Source organism: Megalobrama amblycephala, linkage group LG4, assembly GCF_018812025.1.
Source record: "Megalobrama amblycephala isolate DHTTF-2021 linkage group LG4, ASM1881202v1, whole genome shotgun sequence".
In the NCBI taxonomy this organism is placed as follows: domain Eukaryota; kingdom Metazoa; phylum Chordata; class Actinopteri; order Cypriniformes; family Xenocyprididae; genus Megalobrama; species Megalobrama amblycephala.
The window spans coordinates 52,696,170-52,719,002 of NC_063047.1; the positions used below are offsets into that span (position 1 = coordinate 52,696,170).

General features: G+C 36.0%; 2 protein-coding genes across 3 annotated transcripts; one reads left to right on the top strand and one right to left on the bottom strand.

Moving 5' to 3' along the window:
- Positions 1-608: 608 nt before the first annotated feature.
- On the bottom strand, positions 609-6,996 carry slc25a46 (solute carrier family 25 member 46). The gene is made up of 8 exons (XM_048189950.1): positions 6,516-6,996; positions 5,038-5,080; positions 4,864-4,921; positions 4,620-4,697; positions 4,089-4,189; positions 3,781-3,837; positions 3,415-3,472; positions 609-1,862 (listed from the first exon to the last, which is right to left on the bottom strand). Exons 1-8 carry the CDS (start codon positions 6,766-6,768, stop codon positions 1,275-1,277), a joined length of 1,236 nt encoding a protein of 411 aa, XP_048045907.1. The 5' UTR covers positions 6,769-6,996; the 3' UTR covers positions 609-1,274.
- A 3,260-nt stretch (positions 6,997-10,256) lies between these two features.
- tmem150ab (transmembrane protein 150Ab) lies at positions 10,257-19,778 on the top strand. Of its 2 annotated transcripts, XR_007184738.1 has the most exons (9): positions 10,270-10,363; positions 12,298-12,549; positions 12,736-12,783; positions 13,643-13,729; positions 13,865-13,932; positions 14,293-14,420; positions 14,521-14,698; positions 16,283-16,698; positions 19,399-19,778. XR_007184738.1 is itself a non-coding variant. In XM_048189951.1 (8 exons), exons 2-8 carry the CDS (start codon positions 12,485-12,487, stop codon positions 16,591-16,593), a joined length of 885 nt encoding a protein of 294 aa, XP_048045908.1. In that variant the 5' UTR covers positions 10,257-10,363; positions 12,298-12,484; the 3' UTR covers positions 16,594-17,156. The 2 variants fall into 2 exon arrangements, 1 of the variants encoding a protein (XP_048045908.1); XM_048189951.1 differs by lacking the exon at positions 19,399-19,778 and having other exon boundaries at positions 10,257-10,363; positions 16,283-17,156.
- The last annotated feature ends 3,055 nt before the right edge of the window (positions 19,779-22,833 follow it).

Consider the following 22,833-nt stretch of genomic DNA (forward strand, 5'->3'; position numbering starts at 1 on the left):
CAGTGTTTCGAAATTTCAATAGCTCAAGTGACTTTGGCAGTTTGATACGCGATCCGAACCACTGATTCGAAACAAGATTCATAAAGCTTAGAAGCAGTGTTTTGAAGTCGGCCATCACTAGATATTGTTAAAATGTCGTTATTTTGTTTCTTTGGTGCACAAAAAGTATTCTCATCGCTTTATAATATTAAGATTGAACCAGTGTAGTCACATGGACTGTCATTAGTACCTTTCTGGGCATTTAAAGTGTTAATTATCTTGCTGGCAATGCAACTGAGCCATCCGATTTTATCAAAAATATCTTAATTTGTGTTACGGGTGTAGAACGACATGAGGGCGAGTAATAAATGACATAATTTTCTTTTCTGGGTGAACTAACACTTTAATTAGTATACATGTGTATATATATATATGTGTATATATATATATATATATGTGTGTGTATATATATATATATATATATATATATATGTGTATATATATATAATATATATATATATATATATATATATATATATATATATATAGTACTTTCCCCGAACTTTTGAACTTACTGTATTTACTGTAACATATGTAACATGAAAAGGCAGTAAAACACATGAAACAGATTGTAGACATTTATTTTATTTTAAAGCATGGTGCCCAATAATTTAGAACTTGATCATTTACTCACCCAGGAACCAGAGGTACATTATTTTTACACATGCATTCTTGTGTATATAATGGCTTCTATTCAATTAACTGAATTTTTAATCTCTTATATTGTGTTAAACCTGGCAAATAGAAACATTTTCACTGTTTGAAACACTGGCACAAGTTTCACTAAGGTGCAAATAATAATTTAATGACATAAAGAACATGGCACAGGGCTTCAAGCAACGTTGCCAAAAAACAGCCACGTTTTGAAACCTAGCGACCATTGACGAAAACAGTATGGAAGTACAATTACAAAGGTCAATGTTTTATAAATATCATACATGTTTTGGCGCCGGTGCCGAAGAATGGCGGAGGGTTGGGGATCACCATGAGAATAATTCAAATCCAGTGCTAAAATGAGAGCATATTGACTAATTTGCATAAATGTGTCGTGCAATCAATGAGACAACCAGTGCTTTATGAAACAATGTATGGAAGTAGACTGACCAATCACAGGAAGAGGTAAAGAAAACCTCGCATATCTGCAATTATCAATTCATACTAGGACACATTTTTTGGAATGTCCAACTCAACCAAAAAAGGACTTCTCAGTGAATAAGTAATCAATCCTTTCAGAATCAAGCATTTCGCAGAAGCGTCGAGTAGATCATCTTGGTGATCTGCAGCACCGTGGCATGAAGCGAGTACTGCACCACGATGGAGCCGAAGCCCTTGTAGAAGCCCATGGTGCCCTCCTCACGGCGAATGGCATTAATACAGTCCCTCATTCCTTCATATTGGGTGTTAATGGGCAACACTTCAAAACCCAGATCGGTGTTGTCGATGATAGTGCGCGTTCCCTGGATATGCAGCCTGTGCAACACCGTTTCCAAAGGAAACAACATCACATCTGCACACAGGCTGGCGGCAAAGCTGGCCATGAGCTCAGGAAAGTATGCGTCCAGCATAGACTGGACCGTGTCTGCTCCCGAGTCAGGGGACGAGTGCTTCGGTGAGCCATTATTCCGACGCCGCAGCAGATAAAGAACCAACCGCTGCACGCTGGAACTGATTAGATAGTGGAGGATGCCGTGGAGGACTGTGGGGAACACCAGGTTCCAGAGGGGAAGGAGACGCTTGCTGTGAGGCACTCCCATACCCATTACACGTCCCAGACCCTCTTTCACACAGTCCAGGATGCCGGGGTTGTCTCGGATTATTTCACTCTGGTGAGGGAACACCAAGAGGTAACACTAAATGAAGTCAGGCTGGGTGATATAACAACAACAACAACAACAACAAAATCTCTGTATTTTTCAGATGTTTCACAAAATATAAACATATTTATGTATTTGCAAAAATTGATATATTTCAGATTATAATACATGTATGCATTCACTTAATTTTTTGCCCCAATCAGAGAAACCACTATGACAACAAACAGCCATTGTGGATTCAAATAGTTACAAATAAGTTTTTAATAATTAATAATTAATTAATATTAAATATTTAACTATTAACACTATTGTTAAAAAGTTTGGGATCAGTAAGATGTTTTTTGTTAAGAAATTCATACTTTTATTCAGCAAGGATGCATTAAATTGATCAAAAGATTTCTATTTCAACTAAATGCTGTTCACAGTATCCATACAATATTAGGCAGCAAAACAGTTTTTACCATTGTTAACCATTAGAAATGTTTCTTGAGCAGCAAATCAGCATATTAGAATGATTTCTGAAGGATCATGTGACACTGAAGACTGGAGAAAATTCAGCTTTGCACCACAGGAATAAATTACATTTTAAAATATTATTCAAATAGAAAACAGTTAATAATATTTCACAATATTTCTGTATTTCAGACTTGGAGAGTATAAGAGACTTCTTTCAAAAAGATTTAAAAAAAAAAATCTTACTGGCCCCAAACCTATGAATGGTAGTTTACCAAAGCTTTCTAAAAAATAGAAATTGCTACACAATGACTTCCACGGAAATTTCTGAGAGACAACGCAAATAATCACCAAATAAAAGTTGATCGATTCGCGCAAGCGGACAACTTTAACCAATTAATGGAAATGAATTAATTAGTTAATCACTATCAGCCTTTATAGATGACTAGCAAAATTAACTTGATTTTGACCTTTCAACCTCCAAATAGTTTGTAATGTTCACAATGGCACAATTCCAACAGCAAATTCCAAAAAGCTATAGTCAAAATGAAAACAAAACAAATGTGGTTATTGCATAGCAACTCAGATTTTCCAATAATCATTAGATGTAAAACTGCAGCATCAGAAACTGACACACTGAAGAGGTAGTTACCCAAAACTGCTTTGCTCATTTACCACAAGATCAAATCAAACTGTGCTAATTAAAGCATCTAGCCTAATCTCAGTGCCTGAATAAGATGTTTTTCAAACGTGAAAGCACTTTATTCATTGTTGGAAAACATATTTGCAATATTTGATTTTTTTTAAATGTGATTTTCAGTATTTTTATAGAGCAAACATTATTTTCCTAATCAAAGTCTCGTTTTCCTGTACAATTATCTTTCAAACAATACATATACATGAGAAGGAAAACTACACATGATAGAATATATCTTGTCTTGTTCTACTGCCAGTTAGTTTCACTTGTTTTAAGCAGAAAATTCACAGAATATATTATTTTATTTCCTTTTTTTTTTTTTTTTTTGCAAGAGCATGAAAAAGAGTCTGTAATTCAGTATTTTTGATAAAAATCAATACAAAACAAAAATAGTGTGTTAAAATATATTACCTGTACAGTCTCTATGAGACTTGCTGAGTAAAACGGCATTGCAACCACATATGTCAAACTGGAAAAGAACACAATGATTTCACAAGATCAAAAGAATGCACAAAAAGAGATAAGGAGAAGATAGATAAATTTAAATGTCAAGCCTATGGAATTCCCTTTCCGTATTCTTTGTGGGACTTTGTTTTATAAAAAAAACTACCTGCATATTACGCTTAGTCAGAAGCTTATTCAAATAGATCCCAGATATGGAAGAGTGAGGTAAAATTATGACTCAAAAGAAACAAGAGATAAACAACTTGCAGCTTAAAGCATTTTCCATACAATACCAAAAATTGATTTCAAGTGAAATCACATAGCTTAACTTACCCTTTGAGTACTAAGTGTCCCACAACTTGTTTAGGGTTCCATTTGTGTGATAACTCCCTGTGAATGTACATGACACTATTAGACAGAACCTTCATTTACCACAATAATGGCAATGGAAACAACTGATCAAATGAATTCAAATCCTGAAAACTGGCCTTTATCAAAATATCCAAATCTAAATATAGAGGTCATTATTCCATTAACATTATTATAGGACATAGACTGCAAAACGAAATAATCAGTGACTAATCTTTAGGAAGTCTTTATGGACACTTATCGGTGATGGCTTATACTGTATGTTTCTATACCTTGGTAACGGGGTGCATTCGCTGATGATGCCCTCTGTTCCCAGCGTGACCCCCTGTACCACAAAAGTGCTGCCCATTCCTTTCCATAAAGCCTTTGGACCCTGTGAGTGTGTGTGTGTGTGTGTGTGTGTGTGTGTGTGTGTGTGTGTGTATAAGAGAGAGACACACACACACACAGAGAGAGAGAGAGAGAGAGAGAGAGAGAAATATGGACAGAAGACAATAAATGATGGTATTAAACATTATATTTTTGATGGGATTCTTTCAGGGGTTTTCTCATTTCCCAAAGTTTTGAGGTGCATGTGGAATAAAACTGGATGCATTTGCATTTACATTTCTACATTGCTTAAAAAGACAGTAAAGCTGTGTGTCATCATTTTAGCAATGGTAGGATAAACATTGTGCCTGTACAATAGATAGGTCCAAGCACCAAGCCTTGAGGTACTCCAAGGGTACCCAAATTGCCCTGCTTTCAAAATAAAAGATGGTATTTCTGAGCAACAACACAAAGACAAAGGTAGGATATATTACCTGAGTTTTGGTGACATTGTACATCACGCTGATGGCAGTCAGTGGGGACAAGTGGTAACACCTGGCATGGTAATTCACCTGAAACAAAGTTTCACAATTTTAAATGATCAATTATTTTTCAGGGCTATGCAAAGCAAAAGACGTAAATTTCAGCAACACATACATAGTTATGATACAAGCATCTAAAAACATGGAGATTGTAGGATTTGTGTGCTCAGCGTTGTTCTCCCTGGGTTCAACCTACCTGACACTGACGCCGAAACACGATGCAGGGATGGGCCAGGACATTTTCTGTGAAGAGGCTAATTCAAACCATACGAAAATGATTTTGAGTTTACTAACATTATTTCACATATCTGAATCCCACTGTACTTTCAATAGAACATTACTTTAAGTAGTGATTATTGGGTTTCATTACCTTGCAAGACCTATCCCGAAACCAGCAAATCTGTTCAGCTGCTCTGAAAAATATAATAAAGTTGACATTTTAAGAAAGAAAAAAACATGTTGAATTGACAAATATGCCTACATTGTAAAGGTCTCTGGATGAGCCATGTGTTTGCTTACGCTTAGTTCAAGAAAATAAAACTTGGAGTGTTTATAAGAGTGATGAATTTTTAAGTGTCAGCTGCATTAGAAAAGTTCATGACCTGCTTAACAACACTTTGTATACAATTTTGACTCAGAATTTGTCATGTGCAAAACGATATTTGTATATATTAAAATGAATGTAGAGTAAAGCTCTAGATAATTTATCTCATATTAACTGCGGATTTACTGTTTATGTTGTACAATTCTGTATCTGTACAGAACGAGTCTTGCAGGAGAGTCGGGAATCCAATTAATTTGAATAAACTGATTTGTACATACGATACACTTGATCACTTCAATGAGCCTTCATTTGAGTTATTATGAAGTCACGATTAGAAACGTTAAGTTTCCTTTTTGTGTTATTAAACACATTTGGAGCAAAATACTGCGGTTATGACTATCTTGATTAGATTATATAAATCAGGCTGTGTAATGACCCCCTACAACAGACCGTGAATAACCCCAAAAGCCCGATTATTTCCACAGCAATATTACGGACGTGTAAAATATCACTGTAGTAATCCCTATATTTTCAATTCTACCAATGTTAATCATTCTTTCAATCTAAAAGACATTATTTTTTATTATATGGATGACAAAAATAAACCCCTTGAGTACATTGTTAATTTCTTTATTTTATATGGCAAATTCTTTATTCATAAACAAAAGTTTGCAAATAATATTCCATCTTATCCCCATTTCAAAACTTAATATCACTTCTCAAATCTCTTTGATATATAAATAACAAAAAATCCCAAAAATGTATAATATATTATTAAGAAATGTTTAAAGAAAATACATATATTTAAAAGCTTTCCCTACATATCAATGTCTGTATATTATTGTACCAATAATGATAGTGGCTGCATTCTTGTATCTTTTTTTTTTTTTGTATGTGTATTTGTATGCAATTCCTTGACAATGTTCTTATGTTACTGAGCATTAATAATAAATAATAATAATAATAAAAAAAAATCACTGTAGTAATCTGTATTATGTATTATGCCTGTCAAAAGGACGGTCATATTTATTGCCTGTCAAAATTACGGAAATGATCATCATTAAAGTACAAAGTGTTACATTATTCTCCTGATGGTACATTGTTCTCCTGACAGTACAGTCATGACAGTTCATTCAGTCAAACTGACCAGCAGGAGCTGTAGCGCAACCTTATGATTGATTTGTCATTTAAATGGAACTTCCCCAAACCAGAAGTGCCACCCATAATCTAAAACGCAGCAGGAAAAAGGTGGACTCTTTTCAATCTCACTTGCATGCACGATCATAAAGTGTACTCATTGTTACCGGACGGTGGAGCCGCTGACTGCGCTTCGTCCGCTGCTCCTGGTTGGGCAGGTGCCGCCTCAAATTGGGGTGTACGATCGCCAAAATGCAGGTTTCTGCTGCCAGGTATATCTGGAGGTGTGGTGACCCAGTGCTGGAGGTCAGAGCTGGAAGAATTATTGAATGACCTGCCCGAATACCCCCCGCTGAATGACGGATCCTCTCTGCCCCTGTAACCCAAACCCTCAAAGCTGTCAGGCCGACGAGAAGTCATGCTGGGATTAGCTAGGGAAACTACACTGAAATGACAAGATGTCTCAGTCTGCCTTCCTACGATGTATAACCTTTGGGATGTGATACGAGTTCATTGAAAATGATAGCAGTCGAAAATGCGAGAATTAATTTCTGGTTGACCGAGGCTGAGAGCAATGCCAGTGCTTTAGCAAAACAACCCAACACCCGCTCGAGTGACTTTTGTCAGTTGACAGTTTACTTCCGGTTTGAATGTGGCCTTATGGGTTATGTAGTTTTTTGCATTTACAAGCGAATACAAATTTCTAATTCTGTTGCGTAAATACCCAAGCCACGAAATCCAGAAACATGCAGATTAGAGGCGATATAACGTATTTAATTCACAAGAGACAAGCTATTTTGGGCCTGTATTGTGAAATGACAGATAGACACACAGCAAAGATAACGAGAGGCTACTAACTGCAGAGCCATAACCTCCAGCTCCCCCTCTCTCGACCTTCTGTGGGCATGATGAGTGGAGCTGCATCCCCCAACCACACCCTACCCATAATCTCTTCTATGCTCTTCACCTATTAAACAGACTAAGCTCCACCCTTGAGCTCCAGAGAGGTGGAGCTGGAGGTCATTTTGCTCTGCAGCAAGCACTACTTGAAGATAACGTTCAACAGCAGACCTCTATTTTTTTTACGCCATACTGTGACGTGAAAGATGTGACAGAAACAGTAAGTTTTGCATAGAAATATTGTGCAATATATCAATATACGATTAGGATAAATATGGGCAAGAATAAAGAAATACATGTAAAATTACAGCCCATATATAAAATTGAGTCCGTTTTGTATCTCAGCATTATCCTGATAATGCTATGTTTTGTAGCTTCTGGCTACGATACTTCGTTAATTCAGTGTTCAAACATATATGGCATGGTATCAAATTAAAATACTTTCTCCTGCAAAGAAAAGTTGAAACAGAATAACAGAATTTGGTGACCTTTCAAACAGTTTTGTTACAGCCATTCTATGTGAAATTATTGTCATTATTAAGATTATTATTAATCTGTGTATTAATGTAATTAACTAAATTAATAAAAATGGTATTGTCGTTATTATTATTAATATATTGTCATTTTATTAGCCTAATGTTGGTTATTCGATAAATAAATATTATTCTGAATTGCAAAACAAACGGAGGAAAAAACTTTCCTCCAGGCGCGCTCTCAATAATAACGTGCACGGGCGCCGGGGGTGTTCTCACGCGAATGTTTAATGAACAACACATGATGGAAACCAAGCGGCAACCTCCCCCCGTTTCTCTTGAAGCCAATATGGAAGTGATTTAAACTGCGATTCTTCGACTGGCCGCTAGGGACAGGCTCCAAAAGAGAGCAGAATCTCATTGATCCCCATGTTAAAATGCCCAACTTTACAGCAGAAAATAATCATGTTTACAGCCTGTACAAATTGTGGTTTTGGTCTATATAGTTAATTTTGCCCTTCATGACAACTGTGAGGGGGGTGAATTTTTTTATATCTCATCTGTTTAAATTATATTAAGCCTTAAATTTCTGCATAATTAAGGGCGTGGCCACTTGAGTGACAGGTGGATTGCTGCTGCTGTCACCACTAGCTGTTTGTCTGCTGCTTTCACGTCACCTCAGCTCCACCCACGTCTCGCCTCTTTGCCCATTTTCTGTTATCCGGGAGTGCCGCGCAGTGCCGTGCTGCCAAGATGGCAACGGCTGGTTCTTCAGAAACCTACTGGTGACGTCACGGTCACTTCATCCATATTTTTTTAGTCTATGATGGAAACACACGTAGTAGGGTACTCTGCAAACAACCACTTTGCATTTAATCTGGACATGCAATTAAGCATTTATGATATGAATAACCAGCATTTCAAAACAAAAGTTTCCCACAGATTTCACCTTTTTTTGTCTTATATTTTATAATTAGATTATAATAACAGATTTTCCGCCGTTTGCGTATATCACGCAGCAACAGTGACAACCACGCAACAATACGATGGTCACAGAATCTGTAACACCGGTTATATGTATATAATGGTATATATATATATATATAGCGATTAATCGTTTGCAAAATAAAAGTCAGTGTTACGTAATATATGTGTGTGTTCTGTGTATAATAATTATGTATATATAAATACATGCACATACATGTATACATTTAAGAAATATATACATGTATAAATAAATATACATATTTATATATATTTTATATTACATATAAATCTAAATATTTTATATATAAATATAATTTTTTTCTTAAATATATACATGTATGTGCATGTATTTATATATACATAATTATTATACACAGAACACACACATATATTACGTAACAGATTTTTATTTTGCAAACGATTAATCGCGATTAATCGTTGTGCAGCCTTAGACATATATATATATATATATATATATATATATATATATATATATATATAAAAATATATATATATGTGTGTATATATATATATATATATATATATATATATATATATACATATATATCAAGCGAAAGCACCGAACCATTATGCGTGCCACCAAGACGTTTATTTCCACCAATTGATGTATAAGACAAAAAAAAAACATAAAATACCCCCAAATTCCTTTAAAATCTGTATTTGCTTCTTAACTTAAAGTTTTTTTGCTCCGCGAACAGTTAATTTTTGAATTTGATGACACAGACGCAGGGCGTCGCAATGTTGTATCAGACCGCGCGTTCACGCAGCTCACTGAAAACACTCATGCTGAGTCTATACCAATATTTTTTTATTATATTTCTATAATTCGGTCTAAAACAGGTCCACACATACTGATTCTCATTTTCTCATTTTAAGAAAATTAATTTAAGTTAATTTAATTTAATTTAACACAATAAATATTTTGTACATTATCAGAACTTATATTGATAGTAGGCCTGTTCAGAGTTTCAAAAGCAAGTGCTACCTATGTTTTTAAAATCTTCATATTTTTTATTTAACAAAGATTATATTTTATGTGGCCATTCTTTTAGAAAGCTGCTCACATGTAGCCTAATTTACAATAAAATCTTTGTTATATTTTAAATTATATTTTCCCTTTTTCTTGTATTGTCAATATTGTATAGATCTGTCATGGTCACGAGACACACGAGAGCCAATGCCATTTCACAAAGCTGACATATCAGCTGGTGATGCTGAGACCCTGGTTGAACTAATAATTAGCTGGTGGAGACCCAGTTAAGTTGGTCAAGTTGGCCATTAGCTGGTCGTTATCTGGTCCAAGCTGATGGACCAGCTAATGACCATCTTAAACCAGCTACCAGTTTGAGTTGTTGTTTTTTTTTTTTTTCAGTTGAGAACGTGTGTGTGTGTGTGTGTGTGTGTGTGTGTGTGTATTTTTTATTCAAAGTCTAATTTTAACTTATTAAAAGGGACAGGATGGACACTATTTTGTAAATTACTACCAAGAATATATGCAATGTATCACATTTAACCCCACAAAAATACCATATCTGTGCAGTGCAAAGGGAGAGAGGAGGGCGCCCTCTGTTGATGAAGACTGCAGCTTGAAATGCAGCAGAAGCAGCATCCGTTCAGGAGCCGCGGGGCCTGCGGTAGGATTACGCTTTTACACTTCAAAACAAAATATCTCAGTAATGACACACTAATGTATGGTAGTTCAAATGCCGTAGAAACACACATGCTGCGTGTGTAGGTATTTAAATACGCAGAGAAGGAAATCTTTGCCGTTTTATAAAGTTGTTTACTTGCAATAGCATCTGCTGGATAGCTTGCAAGCTACACGATGTTTTGTTTTATCTTTAAAAATTGTTGCTTTAATTATTATTTACTGTCATTTCGTTCAGTTATTCTGTAATCATAGTTATAATTGTAAACATTTATCTGGCCAGTTTTGTCGTTCTGTATTTGTTAATGTGACATTGAGGCTGATCTGGGCTGAAGAGGACATTATTAGTACGGCTGTGTCAGGTTGTTGATCTGACTTGTGCTTCAGAGGATCTTTCATCTCAGATTAACCGATTACAAAACTACCTGACGTCTTTGGTAGACGCACAATAACCGTATTTACATTGAGAAGGACTGGATCATAATATTGAATTCATAATATGAAGTCAGTGTAACTTAAATAAGAGCTCACCCACAATGATCATAATTACATTATATAGTTTTACTATTTGTTAATATTACTGCGAATTTTTGGCTTTACACTATACACATTTAAAGCAAAGGGTTATTTGGGATTTACATTGTACTTCGAGAGTTGTCCTTTGTACTAAAATATATTAAGTCGATGGCAGCCTTCAGTGTAATACTTAAAATTTTACAGTAAAATATTCAAAAACCACTAGGCCAGTGTTATATATTTTGTTTACTTGAGTACTTACAATATCCCAAATGTTTGCAACTATTTGTAAATCGTGAGAAAATTGCAATTTTAACCAAGGCTCCGGGACGTGTGAGGAGTCGCCTGTCAATTGCGTCATACCCGAGTTACCCTCGGTTTCCGGTTTTATTTTGTAGAAACCATGGAAACACCAAAGACGCATTAATATTTACACGTTTTAATAGGCAAAAGAACAACTGTTTTGATATAATTATAGACAGAAAAATTAATTATTGTTATATAGCTCAACATGTTTAGTCTCATTGTTTAAATCTAATTTTCTAGATTTTTTTGCGAGTACCATGCTTTACCATGCCCCAGAGAAAAACACTATTTTGTAAAGTAGCTAACTTAGCATAATCAAATGCAGCTTTATTTTTAGTAACAGTAATACAGCATTTTCTCCATCATATAATACGTTTTAAAATTAATTGCATGCCATTAATCAACTCAAGCCATCCAGCGTTTAATATGATATTCTAAAATCGATCTAGCTTACTGCAGTGTGCAACAGTGTCTCACAGCAGCCGCCGAGCGAATAACATCATTTTCAACACTCTCAAATGTATCTAATATAATAAACGGAGCTGTGTTACCTCATACTCATGACCGGAAAAGCGGAAGCGGCGCCGGCGACTGTGGCATAATAAAAGTTCCGCTGCTCGTGAGGTGTATGTTGCACAATCGCTCCACCGGCTCGTTTTGCTCCAACAACACTCGGTCCTGCTCTGCTTCATACTACAGTAACATTAATAATCACATCCATGAACATGATTTCTTCCCAAGTCCTATCCCAATTCTTTTCCACCGGCAGTGAGGTGAAGACCATATGTCCCAAGATTCCGCGCTCAAACGTGGCGTCATCAAGCTACGCCTTTGTTTTGAATATGCCTCTAGCGACGTCTAGCGGACAGAAAATATTACATATTGCACCTTTAATAAAATAATGTGCATTACATATTTTCAAGATTAATAAGTCATACATTTTTATTTAGTAACTATTATGCAAACATGCTGTGTCACTACTGTGGTTTGTTTGTAATTGTATATGAAGAGTGTCTCAATTCAACTGACCTTACATAACTGTATTTCAGTAATATTGTACCTTTGTGTTGTGTAATCTTTGTGAACATCTTTTATTAGTGTCTTTTGTTGGTTGTTGGCAATCGGCGAGCCTCCAGATGTAGTTGAAGGAGCATCACGTTGCCCCCACTGGTCCACATACCCCCACACTGCATGGCTTCACTTGCTGGTGTCTCACACCGTGTCTCCATAAGCCCCGTCCTGCACACCCTCATGCTGGGGTCTAAGGCCTCTCACAGACTGACCAATGACTGCCTGGATCGTTCTGCCTGTCAGCCTGTCTGCCTTCTCCATCACAGGGATATGGATTGTGTGAGTGTGAAGGAGAAATAATTATTAATATATCATGTATATAATTAATTACTAATATATTATTCAATTTAATCACGGTAAATCTACCTCTCTACTGTTTATTTGTTTAAGAAATATACTATACATTCAGACAAGTCAATTTACTTATTACTTATTACAAATAATCTTTTTTTTTTTTTTCTCCAGTTACGCCATGGCAGTAATGAACCACCATGTCTGTCCTGTTGAGAACTGGTAAGTTAACCCTATAAAACCTTGTGTATCTCTATGTAAATTATCAACATGTTTGAAACTTTGCTGAAATACCTGTTGTGCACAATCTACTACACATCTATCTACTACATGCCTTATGTCATCTGATTGATAGTTTTTAGCAAGTAATTGTAAAAACATCCCCCTTGAGGTCATGGGGAAAAACATCTCTTTTTGCTGTGATATCTGTACAGATTTTGACAAAATATAAACGTAAGAATAAATTTTATATTGTTAGTACTATTTCAATATGAATGCTTACTGGTGTAAAGAAAGGTATGTTTATTTAATCATATATACATCATTTTAAAAAAATCATGTTAAAATGTGAGTATCAAATATTGTACATCAGGCATTTGGTTATCATCTTACTAAGACATTATTGTCGAGACACACTGTAGAATGTAAACTGGTATTTATATGCTTTTTATGTCAGTAGTCAGCTGTACTGTTATAAAGATCTCATTGAATTACATTACAGGCTATCTGAATTTCATGTTACTTTTTGGCCATATAAATGTCTTTTTTTTTTTTTTTTGCTCAGTTTGAGGTGTTTTTTTCCCTCCTTAAAAGAGCTCCATATTTTCCTATGTCATATTAAATGAGCCATTAAAGCCTGATGTATCAAATATGATACTCAAAATAAATAACACCACACATATGCAGAACCATTTTTTGAGGATTTTGTTTAAACTTTTAGCAAACCGTTGCATTAAAAAAAAAAAAAAACTGACTATTTTTACAAACAGTATGTCAGGATTTGCAGGGTTTAAATCCCAAATCTAAAAAAAACACCACATACTGTTGCTTAAACTTTCATGTTTGGTTCCTTGTATAATAGGTCATACAATTTGACATGTACAGAGGAAACGGCTAAGAGGGGCTTCCCAAAGACCTGCTGCACTCTTCAAGACATCCCCCTCATTAGGTAAAAATTACTTTGAATTTATCTGCAATACCACAAAATGACTACATTTTCAAGATGCCTGCTTAGTAGTACTGTTTTGCACCAACTTCTCATGAAAGTGTTTGTCCAATATCTGATTTTCTGCTCTTTTGACAGTAAATGTGGTTGCTATCCACCAGAGAGCTGCCTCTTCAGTTTGATAGGCAATGTTGGGGCATTTATGGGTAAGAATTACAGTTTGAAAATAAATAAATCAATAATAAACCTATTTTTAAAACCGAAAAATTGTGTTAATTTCCTAATCTGGGCCTGTATTACAGAAACATCTAATTCAGAATCATATCCTATCTGTTTAATAACCATAATTTCACTTAAGAAATATAACTTTTTCAAGTCTTAAGTAAAAAATTAAGAAAATAATTTTCTGTAATGCAGCTCCTCTTCTTTAAATGTTTGATATTGACAAATGTGAATTGTCAATATCACTTCTATTTGTCTTAGAAATACACTTCTGTCAAAGGCAACAAATTATTATAATTATTATTATTATTATTATTATTATTTTTTGTGATTTGTCCCTGCAGTGGTTATGGTGTGCATGCTGCGTTATGCTCAAGTGATTGAACATAGCCATCATTGCTGGACCAACACAAGTTCTTTGGTGTCCGGCTGCATTAATGCCCTGGGTTTAGTCATGGTTGGCAACTTTCAGGTGAACAGATGATATACTCACAACTCACAACTACATACAAATCAAAATAAACTTGCATTCATATCACCCTTTCCATTTTTTTTTTTTCCCCCTCCCTCAGGTTGATCATGCCAAGACGCTTCATTATGTGGGAGCTGGTGTAGCTTTCCCTGCCGGCTTGTTGTTTGTGTGTCTGCAGTGCGTTTTGACGTATCGTATAGCAGAGACAGCGCTGGACTACTGGATGGCGCATGTGCGTGTGGCTCTCTCAGCTGGAGCTCTGATATCGCTTGTCCTCAGTATCCTTACCAGGAGTTCATAAGTCATAATCTGAAACATGAAAATCAAATTTGGGTGAGTACATTTGAACATGAAGTGAACAGCCTAAAACACGGTTGCTTATTGGATTTTTCAGTGGATTTATTTTCATTTTCAATGGAAGATAAAAGATACAATGTCCAGTAAATAAGTTTATTAGTAGGGTTTTCACAATATTTTCACAAGTATTTCAGTAGTCTGTAACAATGTCAGCGAAATTTCAAGAGTTGCAGTACCAGTTTCAATACTAAAGCAAAAACGTTTAAATACTCTGCTTTATTGAAAAAGTAAACTATTAATGTGCAAATTAATACAAATTAATACAATAATTAAATCGTTTTTCAAGTAAATATTTAAGTAAACAGTCTGAAACTAAATAAACAAACAGTAGAACAAAGAACAAAATAAACACCCTTAAAGTTTTTCCAAGTATTTTTCCAACAAACAATCCATAAAAAAATAACAAATAAAATAAAACTAATACAACAAAGAAAAAAAGTAAACAGTGCTTGAAGTTTGTGTTTTTCAAGTAAACAGTCTGCAATAAAATAAAGATCAATGGATTTAAATAAAACAATAGAACAAAGAAAATAAAACCATGCTTTGCAAGGTTCATGTATCTAGAGAAGTAGACATTGAGTAATCATTGAGAAATGTAAACGATATAAAAGTTATCATGCTGCTATTAAAGGTAAGGTAGGCAATTTTGGAGAGGCTAGCAATAGCAAGCTAGCTTTGAAAGCATGAGATCCCACCCTCCCTTCGGAGAGCTCAAAGCCACGCCTCCTTCAAAACACATGAACACACACATCTGAGTCTGCAAAGCATCCTGAGAGAGAGAGGGCATTAAATTAACCTCATGTCTCAAAGCACATAACATTAAAATAATAATGAACGTAATCAACTGCTTTCCATCTTTTTTCTGATAAGATACCACTTACACATCAGTACCAAAATACCTGTAAACTCTGTGATGTCTATCATTGGAATTTTTTTATCTGAATGACAGGCGTAAGGGGATGATCACACATGATCTGTAAACTGTAATTTAATAGTAAGTGTGAATGTGTGAAAGGGGCTGATAACAAGTTTTCAGCCTATAGGCGATTTCTGAAAATAGCGGCAATTTCAATGACATAGTCCTGTGAAAACATGTATTGCAAATTAATTTTCTCACACTTCATTGTTCATAATGACACATTAATTTATTAAATTCATATTAATACACTAACAGTACAAAAAAACTAAAACTTACATTACAATTTAACAAAGCTGACGTAGCCTTGTAGTAAAACACGAACACTTTTGATATCTATTTTTCAATCTGTAATGAACAGTCATATCACAGTTATACAGTTTACATGTTTCAGAGGATTCTATTTCCTTAAGCTAAATCGTATGCCACCACTATTCCCAACACCTCGGAATCGGAACTCGGAAATTTCACGAGTTGCAATACCCCAGAAGTATTTTCGATATCTTGAGTCAGATCTTTGTTTTATAATGATGTTTTTAATCCTGAAGGTTACTGTGCCCATTCCTTAACATCATACTTCCTATTCAAGGTGGTATCTTCTTCGTCCATGAGAGTTTTGTATTGCAGCACGCCGCAGCCATCTGTGAATGGGTCTTCACGGTGCTGGTCCTGGTGTACTACGGCACCTTCACCTATGAGTTTGGCACTGTCAACAGTGACACCATCATGGCAGCCTTAATGAAACGCAGTCAACATCACCATCCGGGGTCAGCGGTCATCATGGGAGGTATCGGAAAGGGTGTTGCAATGGGATGCGGTGCCCGCAGTCTAAAGTCACCTGGTGGCAGCAGCACTTCCACGCACCTCAACTGTACACCAGAAAGCATCGCCATGCTTTAGGGGTTAACCGCTATGATATTCTCTCAGACCTCAGTGTATAGACTCAGAACTCTTCTTCTGGATCACGGATTTGTGAAAAACTGGTGCAAGCAATACAGAATTACAGTAAGTTTACAGACTTGCTGATTATAATCCAACAGTAATGACCAGTTGGTCATAACTAAGGTATTTTGCATGATATTTTGCATTCATTTTTAAGATGACTCAAAGTACAGCCCTAGTAACCAGCACAGACAGTTCATTCCCATGATTAATGGGGCCTCTGATAGAAATGTTTCAATTCACTCTGTTAAAACTGCAATAACTCATCTGTAAAGGTGCATTCACACTGACAGCGATTAAATCGTTTAGGGTCAACAAGTTGACTGTTGGTGGCTAGTAGTATTTCTGCATCAGGAAATCTTATGGAGTGCTGCAGGGATGACATTTTTTTGTAGGCCAGAACATTTTAGCACTTCCGGTTCAGGTGTCCTGAAAGTCGATTGGGTTTTTGCTTAAATTCCTGAAAAAGGGTCTGTGGTTAACTCAAGATACTTTCATGTTTTCCCCATGTGATTTTTTTTTTTTTATAAAGCTTTTACTTGTCTTGAAAAAGGCAGTTGCTAATAGGTGGCTAAATGACACTACAGAGGTTATCGGTGAGATTAAACGTCATCACACTGAACGGGTAAACTTATACTCACTAGGCCGCTTTTTCAGCCCGTGTTTGTAATTACGCTCTTGCAAACTGTTCTAAATCCAAATTTCATGGAAAATGTCTTCATTTATTTTTATGAAGACTTTGTCTAAAGTTGTCGTAAGCATAGTGATGGTAATTTTGAATGTTAAGTCGTGACCGTGGTGTAGTTTGCTTTGTTTAGCTTTTTACTTCTGCTTTTAGCTTTATATTTAGGCTTCAAAGTTCATAAAAGTTGTTCATTATTTTTGTTGGACACAGAGTTTATTTTCTGCAATACTCAAAAAGCCAATGGAAAAATTATATTGGGTTTTTATGGAGGGAACCAGGGTGATGCCAACTACTTCAAAAATATGCCATCACTGCAGCGCTCTATTGGTAGTCGGTGCATTGTATCTCTGCTTTTGCATGAAGTTACGAAAAACGAATGCGAATGCACTGTCTCTGACGCTCATGCCGCCCTAAATCTCTCATTGAAAATCATTGACTTCGGTCACTTTGTCTTTGTCAGTGTTAATCTGTTACAGAACTGCCAGCAATACCAAGACACTCGTCTACTCGAAGAAGATAATTGGCTAAACCCATAAAACCTTTCGTAACCCGTTTAATCTGTAGAAACTGTGATTACACAACAGGTCAAGCCATCACTGTAGCAGTGGAGATGTTAAGTCAGTCGCACCAGCCATTGCTGTCAATAGTTGGGTTACAATGAGGTTTAGGAACTTCAGTCTTCAGTTTATGTATTCATTCCATGTGCTCACAGTTTTGTTTGATCTGTGGCACGGTATTGGCATGACATCATGTGCTGTGGACCTTCTGTCCTATAGCTCTGGATACATTGTGGCTGTATTGAATAAGATTTATGTGCATCTCTGTGCAACCTTTCAAACGTTTTGGTGCTTTTGCCAAGTTTTTTCATCACTTGATCCAAAGACTGCCTACATTGATCAATCCCAGGAATCTTGCGAACAAATTCTTAATACTTCAGGATCACAAGAAACAAGACTTTGTCTATAATTCTGTTGTTTTATTTTAAGCACAGTCGTTTTTAGATTTATATTTCACTTATAGAAATATAAGGCAATATTAATCAGTTTTCCAAGAGATTCATTTTGCTCTTGATCCCTTTTATGGATCCTTTTATGGAAACTATGCTTCTGTATGGTTAATTAAAAATACCATAATTCATTGCTTTTGCGAACAAACGCAAAGTTTCTTAGAGGAAACCAATACATTTGCAAGAGAATGTAAAAGGTTTGTGGAGGGATGCATTGCGTTCTAACAAGAAACCTTGCATTCACTCACAAACCTTTTGTGTTCTCTTTCAGATGTTTTGCATTTGTTCAAAAAACTGGTGAAAAACTGTTTGAATGCTTTTGCGAGCAAATGCGAGGTTTCTCAGGGAAACGCAATACTTTTGCAAGAGAATGCAAGTTTTGCAAGCAAACACAAAGTTTCTTTGGGAAACACACATTTTTTTATTCTCCCAAGAAACTTTGCATTTGCTCGCATTCGCAAAAGCATTGAAATAAGTTTTTTTTTTTTTTTTTTTTTCCCCTCCATCACCAGTTTCTCAGGTAAACACAAAACTTTTGCGAGAGAATGCATTGCATTCCCACGAGAATCTTTGCATTCCCTCACAAAACTTAACTGGATCTGGTGATGGAGGGGAAAAAAGTGCTTTTGCAAGCAAATGCAGTTTCTCCTGGAAACACAATTTTGCAAGAGAACACAAACCTTTTGCGAGCCCAAAAACCCAACATTTCTAAGGAGAATGCAAAAGTTTTGTGTTCCTCAGAAACTTTGCCTCTGTTCGAAATTTTTTTGCATTCGCTTGTAGAAGTATTGCAAGCTAAGTTTATGTGGGAAATTTAATTTTTCTTCCCATCTCATATTTTTTCCATCACTTTGTCCTCTTATGGAATCAATAGAACATTTTGGACTTGAGAAATATATCCATTTCAAAACAGGAAATGCTTTTGCTACAGAAAATGCAGGCATGCTCTTATATCTGCATTTGAGATGAATGTTTAGATGGTGAAGCAAACTATTGGTGGATATTTGGTGCTGTTGACTGCTGGTGTGCGTCTCTCTCAGCAGTCAAACTATATTATTTTTTCTCTTTTCAGGTGGATTTGGAGATAGTTTTGTGTAATAATGAAGACATTATTTCTCCAACATGCCTAGTTCCTGTCACTTTGATATTAATCTAGCATCAAGACAGAATCGGAGGTCTTATCCAGTTTTTTTTTAGTGTATTGTTTTAAAATATTACTATTTGTAAATTATGTGCATTTGTTACGCAGAGCTGCTTGTAAGTGAATGCCTTTAGCTGAGCATAATATTGCATAGAATATCAGTACTGCGATTGAGAGTGGGGTCTAGTCAGTAATTATGACATGAAGAAAGCTTCCTAATCAGCATCACACCATTGTTAAAGGGTTAGTTCACCCAAAAATGACAATAATGTCATTAATTACTCACCCTCATGTCGTTCTACACACATAAGACCTTCGTTCATCTTTAGAACACAAATTAAGATATTGTTGGTGATGGCTCAGCGAGGCCTCCATTGCCAGCAATGTTACTGCACCTCTCAAGATCCATAAAGGTACTAAAAAGATATTTGAAACCATTCATGTGAGTTCAGTGGTTCTAAATATTATAAAGTGACAAGAATACTTTTAGTACCCCCCCAGTTTAGCAGTTTAGCCATTTGATAGGAGACCCGAATCACTAATTCGAAACAAGATTCATAAAGCTCAGGAGGAGCTTCATGAAGCAGTGTTTTGAAATTGGCCCATATAGATATTGTTGAAAATTCATTGTTTTGGCGCACAAAAAGTATTCTTTTCGCTTTATAATATTAAGATAGAACCACTGAACTCACATGAACTGTTTCAAATATGTTTTTAGTACCTTTATGGATCTTGAGAGGTGCAGATTCAGGCCTCAGGTCCAGGCCTCATTGAGCCATCAGATTTAATCAAAAATATCTTAATTTGTGTTTTGAAGATGAACGAAGGTCTTACGGGCGTGGAACAACATGAGGGTGAGTAATAAGTGACATTATTTTCATTTTTGGGTGAACTAACCCTTTAACACATCAGTTCCTATACATCATTTTGTAATATATAGAATACTTTAAAAGAAATTCTTATAATGTATTGGAAATGATGTAGTGCACTAAAGGGGAAACCTGAGTATTTTTTTTAAATTTTTATTATTTAGTGGACCCGAAATGTGAAATCCTCCATAATAAGCTGTATTTTGACTACACAGTATTTTTAGTTTTTAGATATTGCTCATTTGAAAGCAATGTGATATATTGAGAATTATTATAAAAACCAATGATAGTTGGTTATGTGTTGTATCTGTTTGTTTATAATTTATACTTTGTAATGCCAGACAATGAAACAATGCAATATTCAACTCCTGTTCAAGTACTTGCAAAATACCTCTATGAAAATCCTACTGTGGTGAGATGTTCACAGTTTCCTAAAGGAGCTGCTAAGACTTATGTTACAGAAATTTACTATTTATGTTGTTTCTGTTTTGTGTGAAAGGCCAAATTCAAACATCTGTAGATATCCTGATGCCTCATGAAGCTCAGTCAAATTATATTTATAAAGATAACAGTCCTCTCTTTGATTATACATAATTATATATCCATTCAATGTGAACACCAGTGCAGCTGTTTGAATAATGCCCTGATCACCTTTTAGGCCTCAATAATTTAATTACTTTTTGTTAAATGGAAAATTCACAAATTAATATGTCAAAATGGAAAGACTTTTTAAAAACAGCTTCTTTTTTTAGTAGACAGATTGTCTGATAACCTTGTGAAATGGAAACTGAAATAGAGCTATCTACTTGTTAGTTCAAACTGCAACTTTCGGTTGAATTATGACCCATTCTGCACGTTTCCTTATCTTACACAAGGGTTTTGTTTTGGGAAATAAAATGTACCTAAATTTGAGAGACACTGTTCACTGAGAAGGATGTTTGCTACCAGTATTAAACTGTTTACAGCAGTGATGTCATGTTTAATATATAATTTAGGTGACCATGATAACCACTTAAAAATGCAAAATAAATTATATTTCAGACACCATAAAAGTGATATTCTGCAATGCCTCCTATAGTTATTCAAACATATTGGTCTGGAAGTGTGAGGGTAGTGTTGTAGTAGTGACAAGGTATATGGCATCAATTGAGCATCATTTAAAAGCCACAGCCTACCTGAGTATTGTTGCTGACCATGTCCATCCCTATATGACCACAGTGTACCCATCTTCTCATGGCTACTTCTAGCAGGAAATGTCAAAAAGCTTAAATCATCGCAAACTTTGTTTCTTAAACATGACAATGAGATCACTATACTCAAATGGCCTGTACAGTCTGTACATATATATATATATATATATATATATATATATATATATATATATATATATATATATATATATATATATATAGGTATATATATACCAATCAGACATAACATTATGACCACCTTCCTAATATTGTGTTGGTCCCCCCTTTGCTGCCAAAACACCACTGACCCGTCAACATGGACTCCTCTAGACCCCTGAAGGTGTGCTGTGGTATCTGGTACCAAGATGTTAGCATCAGATCCTTTAAGTCCTCAAACTCGTTGTTGTGCTCCTCAAACTATTCCTGAACCATTTTTGCTTTGTGGCAGGGTGCATTATCCTGCTGAAAGAGGCCACAGCCACCAGGGAATAACTTTTCCATCTAAGGGTGTACATGGTCTGCAACAATGCTTAGGTAGGTGGTACGTGTCAAAGTAACATCCACATGTATGGCAGGGTTTCCCAGCAGAACATTGCCCAAAGCATCACACTGCCTCCGCCAGCTTGCCTTGTTCCCATAGTGCATCCTGGTGCCATGTGTTCCCCAGGTAAGCGATACACAAGCACCCGGCCATCCACGTGATGTAAAAGAAAATGTGATTCATCAGACCAGGCCACCTTTTTCTATTGCTCTGTGGTCCAGCTCTGAAGCTCACGTGCCCACTGTTGGCGGTCAACAGGGGTCAGCATGGGCACCCTGACTGGTCTGCAGCTATGCAGCCCCATACGCAACAAACTGCGATGCACTGTGTGTTCTGACACCTTTCTATCAGAACCATTATTAAGTTCTTGAGCAATTTGAGCTACTGTAGTTCGTCTGTTGGATCGAACCACACGGGCCAGCCTTCGCTCCCCACGTGCATCAATGAGCCTTGGCCGCCCATGACCCTGTCGTCGGTTCACCACTGTTCCTTCCTTGGACCACTTTTGATGGATACTGACCACTGCAGACCGGGAACACCCCACAAGAGCTGCAGTTTTGGAGATGCTCTGACCCAGTTGTCTAGCCATCACAATTTGGCCCTTGTCAAACTCACTCAAAACCTTACTCTTGTCCATTTTTCCTGCTTCTTACACATCAACTTTGAGGACAAAATGTCCTAATATGCCTAATATATCCCATCCACTAACAGGTCCTGTGATGAAGTGATAATCAGTGTTATAATCAGTGTCCAGTGTCCTGACTAG

Coding starts and splice junctions, on each gene's coding strand:
- slc25a46 (XM_048189950.1), bottom strand. CDS start 6,768: ATGACTTCTCGTCGGCCTGACAGCTTTGAGGGTTTGGGTTACAGGGGC. Junction 5,081..6,515: donor GTCAGCGGCTCCACCGTCCG/GTAACAATGAGT, acceptor TATATTTTTCAG/AGCAGCTGAACAGATTTGCT. Junction 4,922..5,037: donor TTCGGGATAGGTCTTGCAAG/GTAATGAAACCC, acceptor GGTTTGAATTAG/CCTCTTCACAGAAAATGTCC.
- tmem150ab (XM_048189951.1), top strand. CDS start 12,485: ATGACTGCCTGGATCGTTCTGCCTGTCAGCCTGTCTGCCTTCTCCATC. Junction 12,550..12,735: donor ATCACAGGGATATGGATTGT/GTGAGTGTGAAG, acceptor TTTTTTCTCCAG/TTACGCCATGGCAGTAATGA. Junction 12,784..13,642: donor GTCTGTCCTGTTGAGAACTG/GTAAGTTAACCC, acceptor CTTGTATAATAG/GTCATACAATTTGACATGTA.